The 16071-nt window shown below is 41.1% G+C and overlaps 1 protein-coding gene across 3 annotated transcripts in view; it reads right to left on the bottom strand.

Moving 5' to 3' along the window:
• Window positions 1–16071, bottom strand: part of CORIN (corin, serine peptidase) — a 299165-nt gene that overhangs the window by 121425 nt on the left and 161669 nt on the right. For all 3 annotated transcript variants that reach the window (XM_050947416.1, XM_050947417.1, XM_050947418.1), the window contains exon 6: window positions 6732–6845. In XM_050947416.1, the coding sequence (XP_050803373.1) occupies window positions 6732–6845 (114 nt within the window). The remainder of the gene's footprint in view (window positions 1–6731; window positions 6846–16071) is intronic.

The raw sequence follows: 16071 nt of genomic DNA, 5'->3' as shown, positions 1-16071 counted from the left end.
CAAGCCTCTGTCTTTTGCCATCGGTATGTGACTCTGACTGTATCTATTTCTTATTATTCCTCACTGTAAACAAAACAAAGCTGTCTTTTCCCCATGGTGCCTCTTCTGGCTAAGTTAACTGTTTGATCTGCATTCATGCCCTAATACATATTTACACTCATCCTTTCATAGCTACAGAAATGACATTTAGAGCATGGCACAGCTTGACAACAGCACTCTGAAACTCAGACAGTGTAATTTAAACAAAGGCACGCAGATGTCTTTGCAAGGGGCTGAAGAAAATGAATATGCAAGTCTAAATGTCTTAATATTTTTATTAAGGTATTGGCAATACTATATTAGACAGCTACTTATTCTCATCATTATATAAATCACACTTTATAACCTCCACTTGTAACTGATAGAATTTAATTTTCATTAGGGATGGGCCAAGGCCAGTTTTCATAAAATAAGAATTAGTTGAACTTCATTCCTGTTCCCAATCTCCATTAAACCCAAATCTTTTTTAAGTTTCCTATCAGTTTGGTTAAGGCTGGTCAACCTTTCAGATTAACCATCCCTTTGACCTCTATTAACATACCTGTCCTTTCAATTTCACTATTCCAATACACACTCTTCTGTCAGTTCTCCATCCCACCCCTTAAAAGATAATTGTAGGAGTTCCAACAACTTCTGTGCCATTTGTTTTAAAATATGTTTACATAATTTCATTGGATTTGTTTAGTAAAATTGGGTGTAAGGAATCTTATATGCAGTATGACAAATTCTGCCTTCAGTTACACCCATCTGCCTGGAAAATAAAGAAACTACAGTATCTCACATAAAACATGAAATGATCATTGCAAAGGTCTCTTTGGATTATGCCATTGTCTAGACTCTAAATGTTACCTAAATAATTTATTTGGTGTATCAAAGGTGAGATAGGAAGAGTGTGTATCCGAAGGAGCTGAGGAGAGGAAAGAAAGATAATGCACTTTGCAATTTAATACTGATAATTTATTGATGCAGGCCACTAAAAATGCTCTGGGATTCATCTCTTTAGTATCAGTAATTCTTTTTACAACCTCTATTTCATAAGCCTGCATTTGCAATATAAATTATTTTAAAAAATAAAAGTATCTTGATTGGGGCCTTTGGATGTTAATGCAATACTAATAACAAAAGACATCTCAATGAGAGCTGCCATTTTACTGCTAATGTATTTCCCACAAATACAATCTGTGTTCTGACATCATCCACAATAATGGAAGTATTAATCAGTAGATTAATTTAGGAGAGGCTGAAGAACTCCCTAGTTGTTTTAATGTAACTTTTATTACATACTAGAAAAGTTTGCATTCAAAATCTGTAAACATTCTTTGAACTAATAAAGAGTTCTAATTAATAATAGATCATGACTGTGAATATCATTAGCCTTCCCCATGCATTCAAATGCTGAGAAGCCCTTTCTTCGTTACAGACTATGGGCTAAATCCCAATCACCTTCTTCATATGAGTAGTCCTCTTGAAGTCAATGACACTTTTCATGCAAGGAAGGAAAGCAGAATTTGTCTCCCTAGGGGGACAGATCCTGCAACTCGGTCCAGCTAAGCAGATACTTACACCCATGCAGGACAATGGGGCTGTATGCAGTTGCAGGAGTCCACCTGAGCAAATCCAGGTGTGGCCACAAGTTAGCAGACAAGCAAGATGGGTAGCTCCCTATTTCTTCAGCCATTTGGAATTACTATTTAATTTAACAAAGCATTAGGAGAAAATAATGAATGTTTTGAACATTTAAAAAAAAACCCCTAGATGAAGTGATTACATAATTGTTTAAAAATAAGTATTTTGCTGTACTTGTTTGTCAACAATTTGACCTCTCCAGCTCTCACATGCTAGAGAAATCATAATGCTTTTATGCTTAAATCTAAAACAAACTAACAAAAATATTTTCATTTAAATCACAGAACATATTAATGAAAGTATTTATTTTCATCTTTAATTTAATAACCATTGTGTTTTTAAATAAACCCATATTTTTACTTCACTATAGCTGTGCCAGTTTATAACAGCAGAGTTTGGCCCTTTGAACCTAAGGGTAAGTCTACATTTGCGCTAGCAGGTGCAATTCTCAGCTTGCATAGACGTACTCATGCTAGCTGGGTTTGGGTTAGCACCTGCAAATAGCAGTGTGTCCACAGCGGCAAACCGAGCATGCACTCAGGGGGGGTAGGATTGTTGCAGGCAGGATTGTATTTGGGGCAGCTAGCCTGAGCAGCCACCCATGCCACCTCAGACACATTGTTATTTTTAGGTGCTAGCTCAAACAAAACTAGCATGGGTATGTCTTTGCGAGTTGGGAATCACACAACCCAGATCAAATATAGATGTACCCTAAATCAGTCCAGTGCCCCTTAAAAGATACAATTAACTACATTTTAAAGTCTACTGATCTGAAACCGGATAGAGTTTGTTGGTTAATTAGTTTACAGACAGCCTTTTACATCATTTCAAAGAAAAAAAATTTTTTTTTGGTTTTATGAAGTTATGTAGTGTCACTGTCTAGACACACCGAGGACAGACTTAATTACAGTACATCAAATCAATTTAATTGAACTACTATACATCAACACGGTGTACAACCAAGAGAAAGCTACTTCCACAGCAAGTTATTCATCATTGTCACCACAGCCTCATTCTGTTCACTCCGAAGAAAACACTCTGGACAAACACTCCTTCCCTGGGCCAGGAATAAATGAACAGGTTTAGAAAAGACTACCAAGACTCTGATACTGCAAATCATTAAGTGTGTTGGTAACTTTGCTCACATGAATGAACTCATTGTCTTCAACAGGATTACTCTTGTCAGCAAAGTTATGAAAGTGCTTAATTGTTTGCAGGATCAGGATCCAAATTTGCTTCTCCATCTACATTATTAGAAGCCTTTGCTACCACCTACTGATCTTCATAGAACAGTACCACAGAAGTGAAGTTACACCAGTGTAAATGAGATCCGAGTTCAGCCAGAAGTTTAACAACTAGTTAAATTACATAACATAGCCAGAACTTTATCCCAGATTCTGTAGTTAAGTCTGCATCTGCTGTTCCATAAATCCCCTTTTTTCTCTCCAAAGGTTTACAGCTGTAGCATTAAAACAAACTTCACTCCAGATCAAACTTATCCAAGATCAAATAAAGTTTGGACATTGTTAAATTACACCAGTGTAAAAAGTTTCCCAGGTATTGTTCTGGATTCTGCTAGATACAGGAATGCCACATATCGACATCAGCACTAAGTTAGTTTATAAAAACTAGTTTAAAGCACAAAGTTAGAGAAAAACACACTTTCTTTTCCTCTCAGTTATCTTTAGACAGTTCATCAATCATGTTATAATTCAACTGATCAACAACACATCAAAATATTTGGGGTAACTAGCACATTTCATTATTATGAAAGCACTGGCCTTGGTTCCAGTTACTGTCTTACACTTAAAGCACGGATTGAAACTCTTTATTATATTTCAAGAACACTTTAGCAGCAGCTCAATGCACAGCAGTGGTCAAAAAGGCTAACAGAATGTTAGGAACTATTAGGAAATGGATAGAAAATAAGACTGAAAACATCATAATGCTACTATATAAATCCACAGTGCATACACACAATTAACCTGTGGAACTCATTGTCATGGGATGTTGTGCTGGCCAAAAATGTAACTGAGTTCAAAAAAGAACTAGATAAGTTCACAGAGTATAGGTCTATCAATGGCTATTTGTTTTAAAGTACTTCATATTTTAGAATTTCATATTGCTTTAAATATTGCTACATTGTATCACTTCTTTTATTTACATGTTTTTATCTGGTGTATCCCATTTGCATTTTCCCTGTTGATTTAATTGTTTATTGGTTTCTTTTTTTCATTTTGGATATTTAAATAAATGTTTCTTTATTTCAAAGTCACATTCAATTATTTATTTGGGGACATCCTTTAGCATATAGGGAAAAGAATTCTTTGTAAAATTTAAGTGGCTACTCCTTGACTGTAGTCTCATTAATAATCATAATGAATAATTCCATCTTTTGATTATCCTGCATTCATCATATGAGAAGCAATTAATTAGTAATTCCATGTAATTAATGGTTGGTTCTCCCAATTATCAAGTTTGAGAATTTTTTTTTTCTTTAGGTAACTTTATTTTAAAAATTACCTGGTCCCCAACATCTTTCTATCCCACAGCACCCTGTGTCTGATCATGCTTTTGGCCTCAGCATCAGAACAAGGCAGACTCTTCAACCTACCCACATAGCTAAAACTTGTTCAAACCCCACACATTAACTATATTTGAAGATTTGTTTTAGAAGTAATAGTACTTTTTGCTGTTATTCTTCATAACTGAAAGTTTCTTATTCAGCAGGGGCTGACATATAATGTTCTTCCATTTCAAACTGGCTGCCACTCTGTTATTGCTGTCCATGACAGTGAAGCCACAGCCTGCCCTTACCTACTTATTCCAATAAGAGTAAAAGCCAAGCTGCCCTCAGGGAAGGTGGGACTCAATGTCAGTATAGGGGACAATGCACAGTTAAGGCAACCAAATAACCTTAACTCTATGTCCTCAACCTTTCAATTGATTTCAATAGGATATAGGCTCCTAAATCATGTAGGCACTTTTGAAAATGTTATTCTACATTAAACTGGAGTTAACACAGAGTAAAAATATGACAGGTGCGGCAACCTATAGCCTCACTCCTACTGAGACCAATAGGAGATGGCAACCATCACTTGCTTCTAATAGATTCCGAGATAAAAAACTGTGTGTAAAAATTTCCCAAAGCAGCTAAATTATTTGTAAATTTAAGTCCCATTAATTTATGGACCTCCAATGTGACTCAGAATCCTAACTCATGCACTTTTATGTATGTTACACATAGTTTCTGTTAGGATATAGATACTCAGGCCTGTCTGCAAAGGCCTATACTTTAAGAATTTAGATGTATTCTTATCACTTAGCTAGTTATAGAGGTATAAAAGAGAATCAAAATCACTGTCTCTGTAATGGCCTTCTCTTACCGTGACAGTCTGAGGCCGAGTTCTTCAGCTAAGCAGCAAAGGCAGCCATAAGCTGGGAAGTGTATGGTCACATCCTCACATTCCAAACTAGTCACGTTGAAATAAGGTGCTATTGGGCTATTAGGAATACAAACCTGGCCTGATATTTCTATCACCTCCAGAGAAAGGGAAGAGAAAACTTAGTTTGATAGCATCCTGTCTGGCAAGAACTCACTTATCAATAGACACAGCAGGAAAACTCTTATGTCTGTATAGATGTAGTTGTGAAATCCTCACTTCTGTGTTGTTTTGTATGTTTATTTTCATGGTCTCTGTCTGGTTCTGTAATTGTTTCTGTCTGCTGTATAATTAATTTTGTTGGGTGTAAACCAATGAAGAAGGTTGAATATAATTGGTTAAATAACCATGTTACAATATGTTTAGATTGGTTAGTTAAATTTCAGTAAAATGATTGGTTAAGGATAGCTAAGCAGAATTCAAGTTTTACTATATAGTCGGCAGTCAATCAGGAAGTGTGGGGTGGAAATGGGAACAGGGACTGGGGATGGGGGAATTGGGATCATGTTTTGTAAAAGGGGGAAATGGGAACAGGCGATGGGAACAGAAACAGAAACAGGGACACAGGCAAGGCTCTGTGCTGTCAGAGCTGGGAAGGGGGACACTAAGGAAGGAAACTGGAGTTTTGCTTGTTGGAAGTTCACCCCAATAAACATCGAATTGTTTGCACCTTTTGACTTCGGGTATTGTTGCTCTCTGTTTATGCAAGAAGGACCAGGGAAGTAAGAGGGTGAAGGAATAAGCCCCCTAACAGTTTCCCTCTGAGAATCCATAAGAGGCAAGTGACTTTCAGAAGTGAGCCCAAGCTACATAGTTCAGATCCTAATCCAGATCTAATCCAAAGTTTGGGAGTATTTGGATCCAGAGTTTCGACTTGATTTGACTCTCTGATAATTTTCCCTATACACCCACCATTTACTTATCCCCAGAACTGTTGCTCTTTCTTCCTATTTCACTGTTTTGTCTACTGTTCATTTTTTCAGAGTCTCTGAACATAGGGGTTAGTTTTAGAATTTAGTCATCTAAACAGATGATTATGTGTTTGAGCTTTGAAATATATTCTACACTGGAGAATGGAAATGACAAATGAAGAAACCTAATGGGCATATATATTTTCCTTTTCCATGGCACCTCATAGTAAAATTTGTTTATAAAAGCCACATTCAGGGCTGGAGAAGAAACAACTTTCTAAGCAGATGATTTTGCATCTGCTATAGAATCAAAGCCAAGTACAAGAACAGTATACACTCAAAACTCATAACCTGGTTATCTCTTTAAAAAATGGTCTTTATGTCAAGTTACTTATCAATTAAAAAACCAACAGCCCTGTCCTATAAAACTTCCAACCATCATGGGTCCTTGGAGAAATCTTAGCTGTTCAACTGCCAATAAAATCAAACTTCTAAACAGAAACTTTAAAAGGTCTACGAAGACATTCTGTGGTCAGGCTGGGCAAAGGCAAACATATTCATAGGCACCTGAAAGAGAGGTCAGAAGTGAGTGTAGGCAAAAGCTACGCAAAGCTCTTATCCTGTTACAATAGTTGACTTTTGTTTCTAGGCTCCCCTGAATGGATTGAGTGTTCTGTCTAGACAAACACTATAAAGATTTAAAGTAACATACTGCAATGTGCCTCATCGCTCCAGTCATCACAGTCATTGTAGCCATTACATTGTAGTTTCCCAGGGATGCAGATTCCACTGGCACATAAGAAGCTCTCGTCTCCTCCACACAGCACTAGGAAGGGAAGGGAAAGGAAAAACACAGGATAAGCTTTTCAGATTTTAAAAAATAACATCATAAGCAATATCTGTTTTGAACATGTGTCATCCAATAGAAGTGTATTTAAACAACAAACTCACAATTAATCAGTCTTAATTAGAGATGGGCTGGGAAAGTGGAATTCAGATGCAGCCCAGGTTTAGACTAGCAACTGGGGGTTCAAGAGCAAGACAATCAGGGCTAAGGTTCCAACTCAGTAGTACCAAAGTGAGATTTTCTTTCTATGAATTTATATGCCCCACTTCACCATAGTGTGGGTGCCCCTCAAACATTCATGAATTGATCTCATAACACCCTGATGTATTAGGGAAGTATTATTATCTCCATTGGATAGATGGGGAACTGAAATACACAGATCATGACTAGTGGTTTTGGATGCCCCTCTTGCGATACCTTAAAGACGACCTGATTTTTTAGAGGGTGGGTATTCAGAATGTTCTGACAACACAGCCCCTTTATGGTGTCTCAAGCTGGGCACTCAAAAATGGAGGCATTGAAAATCACCAGTCATTCAAAAAAACGTAACCTAATTGACATATACAAGGTCTCTGACAAAGCCAGGAATAGAATCCACATGCCCACGTCCATGCTTTACCCCAAGGCCTTGCATACCTACCCTGACAAAATTCATTGAGTAGGTAAGTAGTAGTATACAGGGGTACAATTCTAAAGGCTGTCAGGTACAGGAGTTTGACCTGCATTGTGTGGTTTTGTTCTTTTTAAAAACTACAGTTGTACTCAATAAAGCTAAGCAAAATGGCAGTTTTCACCAACAGTAAAATATAGTTAGAAAAATGAAAATGAGAGAGAGTTTCCAGGAGCAGAAAAGTGTCAATTTGCTGCTAGAAAGTCATTAAATTTAACTGTAAAAGTGGCAAATTTCCATCAGGCAATTTCATGAAAATTCAAAATTCTGTTCACATAGTGGAATTTAACCATTTTTAGCCGGGTCAGTTTTGCACTGTATTAGAAATGCAGCTGGCCATATTATAGAGTCTGAAACTTAATATGACACATGTGACCAAAGTTTATGGTCACATAAAGGAGCCATATAAATGTTAGAAGAAAAAGTTAACTAAATCAAATTTTGTATGCTTGGGTAAAAGCATCTCCAAAAGCTGTACAGGTACTTCTGTTGTACAAGTACAAAGCAAATTAGGCTTAGAGCCAAATTATGTTTCTAATTAATAATATAACTGTGACTGGTATTCCAACCACATGCAGTGTCTTTGGGAACTATTGTATTAACTTTATGAATGTCATATGTGTTACTGAAGGCTAGGGATTGTATTCTGCTTCATGGGAGAGGCTTATCATAGCTCCTTCAGGAACAAAAACCACCTGGGGGAGATTACTGCTGTCCTGGGATTGAAAACAGCCCTAGAGAAGTACAACCCCCTGGAATGACTGGCATACACTGGTTCAGGTCAGTTTCAAAAGCCACAGGAGACAAAGAAAAAACTTGGGGGAACAAGAGCCAGATTGAATTGACAGAAAGGGCTTCATTTTAATCCAATGAACAGACATGACCCTTTGACGAAGGGAGGAGCCAAACCCTGCTGAAGGACTTTGATCTACTAGACCAACCCATATTGAAGATGGGCAACTGCTGATATGTTTAGGATTTAGACCTGTTGTTATATTATACATTTTCTCTGTAAGCCTTCTGTCCTTCAATATATATATACTCTTCTTTGAGAGAGCTGTTTGGTTACCAGTATCAGGGGGTAGCTGTGTTAGTCTGTATCCACAAAAACAACAAGGAGTCCGGTGGCACCTTAAGACCAACAGATTTATCTGGGCATAAGCTTTCCTGGGTAAAAAACCTCACTTCTTCAGATGTGAAGTGAGGCTTTTTACCCATGAAAGCTTATGCCCAAGTAAATTATTCCATTCTATGCATCCGATGAAGTGGGCTGTAGCCCATGAAAGCTTATGCTCAAATAAATTTGTTAGTCTCTAAGGTGCCACAAGTACTCCTGTTCTTTTTGCGGATACAGACTAACACGGGTGCTACTCTGAAACATAAAATAGTCACTGCTAGTGCCGGCTTCTTTTGATTCTGAAATAAACTATTCTGATAGGATCAACATGCAGAGGAATGTCCACTATTTAAATCATACTTAGCGTTTTAAAAGTCTCTCTGGTTGTTACCTACATGGTTACCCAAATCGAGCTAGGGCTGTCACCCTTTAGACGTCTTCACTGCAATTAGCTTTGTATCTGGGTTTTTGCAATATTGAGTTAAGGTGCAGCTTGAAAAGTGATGTTTTGGTATTCATCAACCCTTCATTTTTGAGTGTATTAGTTCATTAAAGGCAAGAAGAGATTGGCATCTGAAGGTACATTCAGTCTTCCTGCACAATATGGAATTAAATAAATGTGTAAATGTGAAATAATATATACACCAGACAAAAGCATGCCTGATTTTACTCCACTGGAATCAACCCAATAGAATCAATGTAACACCAGTGATGAATTTGGCCCAATACTTTAAACTGCAAATAGATTTCTAATCTGTGATAAGGAAAATTCACTTATCTCTAATACCCGAAAATGCAGCTGTCTTGTGGTGCACAGAACAATTTGCATCTCCAAATACACATTTTTCATTTCAAGACCTATACCAGTCACTGCCATATTGAATTTGTTTGCCGTTATTAAATATGTGAAAGAAATGGTAGTCAGATTCAATTTGGCTTCACAGAATTATAGAAATGTAGGTCTGAAAGGGACCACAAGAAGTCATTAAATCCAACACACTAGGTTGTGGCAGGACTGAGTAAACCTAGACCACACCTGACAAGTGTTTATCCAACCTGTTTTTAAAAACTTCCTGAATATAATCATATATGCTTGTAAGAAAAGTCTATGGCTTTAAAGCCTCAGGTCCTATAGAAATTACTTCATTTTATAGGAAGAAAAGTCCAAATTCAGCTCTGTAATACTTTGAAAGGTTTCACAGATGCATGTTGATCATATTTTGAAGAAATACAGACACTCTGACATACAGGGGAGGGATAGCTCAGTGGTTTGAGCATTGGCCTGCTAAACCCAGGGTTGTGAGCTCAATCCTTGAGGGGGCCATTTGAGGAACGTATCTTCAGATGCCACTCTCTTCTTGCCTTTAATGAATTAATACACTCAAAAATGAAGGGTTAATGAATACCAAAACATCACTTTCCAAGCTGCACCTTAACTCAATATTGCAAAAACCCAGATACAAAGCTAACTGCAGTGAAGACGTCTAAAGGGTGACAGCCCTAGCTCTATTTGAGTAACCATGAAGGTAACAACCAGAGAGACTTTTAAAACGCTAAGTATGATTTAAATAGTGGACATTCCTCTGCATGTTGATCCTATCAGAATAGTTTATTTCAGGATCAAAAGAAGCAGGCACTAGCAGTGACTATTTTATGTTTCAGAGCAGCACCCGTGTTAGTCTGTATCCGCAAAAAGAACAGGAGCAGGAGACTAGACTAGATGATCTCCTGAGGTCCCTTCCAACCCTAATAATCTGATTCTATGATCTGTTCATTTGGAAAGGTATTTTCATTGTTTTCTCTCTCCCACATCTGAGGCCTGGTCTACACTATGCGTTTAAACCAAATTTAGCAGCGTTAAACCGATTTAACCCTGCACCCATCCACACAATAAGGCCCTTTATATTGTTATGAAGGGTTCTTCAAACCAGTTTCTGTACTCCTCCTCGATGAGAGGAGTAGCGCTGAAATCGGTATTGCCATGTCGGATTAGGGTTAGTGTGGCCGCAAATTGATGGTATTGGCCTCCGGGCAGTATCCCACAGTGCACCACTGTGACCGCTTTGGAAAGCAATCTGAACTCGGATGCACTGGCCAAGTAGACATGAAAAGCCCCATGAACTTTTGAATTTCATTTCCTGTTTGGCAAGCGTGGAGAGCTCACCAGCACAGGTGACCACGCAGAGCTCATCAGCACAGGTAACAATGCAGTCTCCTGAGAATCGAAAAAGAGCTCCAGCACGGACCGCACGGGAAGTACTGGATCTGATCGCTGTATGGGGAGAGAATTCCATGCTAACAGAACTCCGTTCCAAAAGACAAAATGAAAAAACATTTGAAAAAATTTCCAAGGCCATGATGAAGAAAAGCCACACCAGGGACTCAGTGCAGTGCCGTGTGAAAGTTAAGGAGCTCAGACAAGCCTACCAGAAAACCAAAGAAGCAAACGGAAGATCTGGGGCAAGGCCGAAAACATGCCGCTTCTACGTTGAGCTGCATGCAATTCTAAGGGGGTCCGCCACCAGTTCCCCACCTGTCCATGGATTCTGAGGTGGGGGTGGTAATCTCAGCCATGGCTGAGGATTCTGCAGATGGGGAAGATGAGGAGGAGGAAGAGAGGAGGACGAGCTTGCAGAGAGCACACAGCACTCCGTTCTCTCCAACAGCCAGGAGCTTTTTCTCACCCAGACGGAATTTCCCTCCCAGCCCTCCCAAGCCACTAGCTCAGACAATGAAGCCATGGAAGCGACCTCTGGCGAGTGTACCTTTGTAAATATAAAACATGGTTTAAAAGCAAGCGTTTTTTAATGATTAATTTGCCCTGAGGACTTGGGATGCATTCGCGGCCAGTACAGTTATTGGAAGAGTTTGTTAACATGTCTGGGGATGGAGCGGAAATCCTCCAGGGACATCTCCATTAAGCCCTCCTGGAGGTACTCCAAAAGCCTGTGCAGAAGGTTTCTGGGCAGGGCAGCCTTATTCCGTCCACCATGGTAGGACACTTGACCACGCCATGCATGTAGCAAGTAATCTGGTATCATTGCATGACAAAGCCTAGCTGCGTATGGTCCCAGTGATTGCTGGCATTCAAGCAACATCCATTCTTTATCTCGCTGTGTTATCCTCAGGAGAGTGATATCGTTCATGGTAACCTGGTTGAAATTCAGGAATTTAATTAAGGGGACAGGGATGACCATTCCTACAGGGCTGTTTGCCTGCTGTTTAAAAGAAATCCTTCCTTGCAGGTAGCCAAGCAGGGGGAGGGGAGGGGGAGGGAATGGCGCTGAGCTTTTTCGCGTTTGGCTAGCAGGGATCTTCCTGCTACCAGCCACGTGGTGCGAGGGGGAAGGGGAGTGTTTAGTAGTGATCTTCCATGATACCAGCCACGCAGTGGGGGGAGGGGCAAAGCGATCATCCCAGAGAATTGGATGGGGGAGTGGTTTCTGCTGCTGCATGTTAACAGGAAAGAAGCAGCACTGAACAGGATTTGCTTGGTATTTGGGAAAGGAGGGCACTGTGTATATGAAGGCTGGAGAAGCCGAAAGACAATGGCTTACCATGGACGCATGCAAGCTGAATTCTGCTGCCCGGACCTGCGTCTGTGAGATCTCTAACACCAGAGCCGCAGGCACTCAATACGACCTTGTAGTGAAATCACATGTGCTATGTAAGGTGAATAGTTTTGTTCACTGTGAAACAGTATAAGCATTGTTCTGTAAAATGTATCTTTTTAAACACTTCTCTCCCTTTTTTCCCTCCCTCATGCAGCTAAAAAATTTTTCAAGCCTCTCTACTCCACCCCGAAAGCTATCTCAGATAAGGAGGCAGAAAAAAAAGACGCGAGATGAAATGTTCTCAGAAATCATGGAAGTGACCCGCAATGAAAGAGCTCATCTGAATGAGTGGAAGGACATGGTATCAAATTACAGGAAAGATGCCAGTGAACGTGAGGACAGGAGGGACCAATGTGAGGACAGGAGGGATGAACGTGAGGAGAGGAGAGAACCTTGAGATGAGAAGTGGTGGCAGGAAGATCAGAGGTGTAGGCAGGAAGATCAGCGGTGGTGGGATGCAATGCTGGGGCTGCTGCGTGATCAAACTGACATCCTCCGACATCTGGTGGAGCTTCAGGAACAGCAGCAGGGTCACAGAGTGCCGCTGCAGCCCCTGTGTAACCACCCTCACCTCTCACCATGTTCCATATCTTCCTCACCCAGATGTGTAAGAACACGTGGGGGAAGACTTCGTGCACCTGCCCACTCCACCCCCATGGACAGCCCAACCAAAAGGCTGTCATTACTTTGAAATTTTTTTAGTGGCCTTTTCCTTCCCTCCTATCCTCCTCCCAAACCACACCCAGGCTACCTTGTCAGTTCTTTCCCTCTTTTTATAATGACTTAATAAAGAATACATTATTTTTAAATGATAGTGACTTTATTTCCTTAAGCAAGCTGTAATCGAAGGGGAAGGGTGGGTTGCTTACAGAGAATGAGTCAATCGGGGGGGGGGAGGGAGGTTCCATCAAGGGGAAACAAACACAGCAGTCACACCATACCCTGGCCCGTGATGAAACTCATTTTCAAAGCTTCTCTGATGCGCATCGCTTCCTGGTGTGCTCTTCTATTCGCCCTGGTGTCTGGCTGCGCGTAATCAGCAGCCAGGTGATTTGCCTCAGCCTCCCATTCCGCCATAAAGGTCTCCCCCTTATTCTCACAGAGATTGTGGAGCACATAGCAAGCAGCAATAACAATGGGGACATTGGTTTGGCTGAGATCTGAGCGAGTCAGTAATGTGCGCCAGCGCATCTTTAAACGGCCAAATGCACATTCTACCACCATTCTGCACTTGCTCAGCCTGTAGTTGAACAACTCCTGACTACTGTCCAGGCTGCCTGTGTATGGCTTCATGAGCCATGGCATCAAGGGGTAGGCTGGGTCACCCAGGATAACTACAGGCATTTCAACATCAACAACTGTTATTTTCTGGTCTGGGAAGTAATTCCCTTGCTGTAGCTGTTTAAACAGAGTAGTGTTCCTGAAGACGCAAGTGTCATGAACCCTTCCTGGCCATCCCACGTGGATGTTGGTGAAACATCCCTTGTGATCCACCAGTGCTTGCAGCACCATTGAAAAGTACCCCTTGCGGTTTACGTACTGAGTGCCCTAGTGCTCCGGTGCCAAGATAGGGATATGGGTTCCATCTATCGCCCCACCACAGTTAGGGAATCCCATTGCAGCAAAGCCATCCACTATGACCTGCACGTTTCCCAGAGTCACAACCTTTCATAGCAGCAGCTTAATGATTGCTTTGGCTACTTGCATCACAGCAGCCCTCACAGTAGATTTTCCCACTCCAAATTGATTCCCGACTGACTGGTAGCTGTCTGGCGTTGCAAGCTTCCAGAGGGCTATTGCCACTCGCTTCTCAACTGTGAGAGCTGCTCTCATCTTGGTATTCTGGCGTTTCAGGGCAGGGGAAAGCAAGTCACAAAGTTCCATGAAAGTGCCCTTATGCATGCGAAAGTTTAGCAGCCACTGCGAATCATCCCAAACCTGCAAAACTATGCGGTCCCACCAGTCTGTGCTTGTTTCCCAGGCCCAAAATCAGCATTCAATGGCTAGAACCTGCCCCATTACCAGCAGGATCTCCAAAGCACAGGGGCCCGCGGTTTGAGAGAATTCTGTGTCCATGTCCTCATCACTCTCGTCGCCGCGCTGCCATAACCACCTCCTCCTTGCCTGGCTTTGCAGGTCCTGGTTCAGCATAGACTGCACGAGAATGCGCGAGGTGTTTACAACATCCACAATTGTGGTCTTGATCTGAGCAGGGTCCATACTTGCTGTGCTATGGCGTTTGCACAGTTCACCCAGGAAAAAAGGCGCAAAACGGTTGTCTGCTGCTTTCACGGAGGGAGGGGTAAGGCTGTACCCAGAACCACCCGCGACAATGTTTTTTTGCCCCATCAGGCACTGGGATCTCAACCCAGAATTCCAAGGGGCAGGGGAGACTGCAGGAACTATGGGATAGCTACAGGATAGCTACCCACAGTGCAACGCTCCGGAAATCGACGCTAGCCTCGGTACATGGACGCACACCGCCGAATTAATGTGCTTAGTGTGGCCGCGTGCACTCGACTTTATACAATCTGTTTTACAAAACCGGTTTATGTAAAATCAGAATAATCCTGTAGTGTAGACATACCCTGAGGTATAGTTCACAAGAAGGAATATCACTCATCCCTGATAATTTGGGTTCTCAGAAGTGCTGAGCCCTCTCACAACTCCAACTGCAGGCTCTCACCTCAAAAAGTGCAGCCCATATGAAGAATAAAATAAGAGAACTCATTCAAAGACACTAACTATGGGCCCGATCCTGCAATATTGTCCCCCTGAAGGAAAGATCAAGTCTTCATATCAGTCTTTGATCTTCTTTCCTGACAAGCTTGGATAACTCTCTCTCATTCAAATTTCACTAAAGTCCTTCACAGACTGTGAGCACACAGCAGGAAAGTTTATAAACTCCAGACTCTATAAGATGCTGATGTGGTTTTATTTTTTCAATTAGCATCTGAGATCTCTTCAATATGTCTTTCAAAATTGTATAGTAAATCAGCTTCTTTTGGAAGCAGGGTGAAGAGATGTGCCTCAATGTCTCATGCAGTTTGCAGCTCCCCTCAGCTTAAATCCCCTATCTCTGGGATGGATGTATGGACAGTCCCAATTTTTGGGTCTTTTTGTTATATAGGCTTCTATTACCCCCCACCCCTGTCCTGATTTTTCACATTTGCTGTCTGGTCACCCTAGATAGATGAGACTGGTTTCCAGTCAGGATACCTGGGCATGACTGAGGGGGCATTGCTTTCATACCTGGGCTCAGGCTTAGGTGCCTGTTCAGGTCTGTACTGGAATGACCCTGGCAGGCAGTTTGAGGTGGTTAATAGTTTTAAATAAAATTGAAGCCTCTGCATTTAACCATACTATTGTGTCTGTGTCTCACTGTTTCCATGTCCACATGAATATTTACAGCCCAGTTTTGCAGAAGCAAGAGGTTTTGCAGTTCAGATCTGAAGTTCTGGGTGCTCTTCTTAACCAAACCACTCTGCCCTTTTAAGGTAATAACTGAAGTTTATGATGTGCCAAATGTGTGCTATACATTTTACAGACAAATCTGAGGAAAGCATCCCTGCTGGAAGCATTTATAAGGCCCAGATCTTACAACTTCCTGTGCATGGACAGATGTCTGTATCTATGCAATGCCCCATCAACTTCAACAGGATTCTGTACAGACGTAGGGGGGTCTGCCCATGCAGTGGTAATTTCAGGATTTGGTGAAATATGGGGTTTGATGAAATAAGAACAAGTGAAAGAGCATCTCCTTTTTGTTCTATGCTTTTTTCCCCTCCAATCACTTATTTGAAT

The sequence above is a fragment of the Gopherus flavomarginatus genome, chromosome 3, assembly GCF_025201925.1.
Source record: "Gopherus flavomarginatus isolate rGopFla2 chromosome 3, rGopFla2.mat.asm, whole genome shotgun sequence".
In the NCBI taxonomy this organism is placed as follows: Eukaryota; Metazoa; Chordata; order Testudines; family Testudinidae; genus Gopherus; species Gopherus flavomarginatus.
The sequence above is the reverse complement of the archived record's forward strand: the minus strand, read 5'-3'. Positions and strand labels throughout refer to the sequence as shown.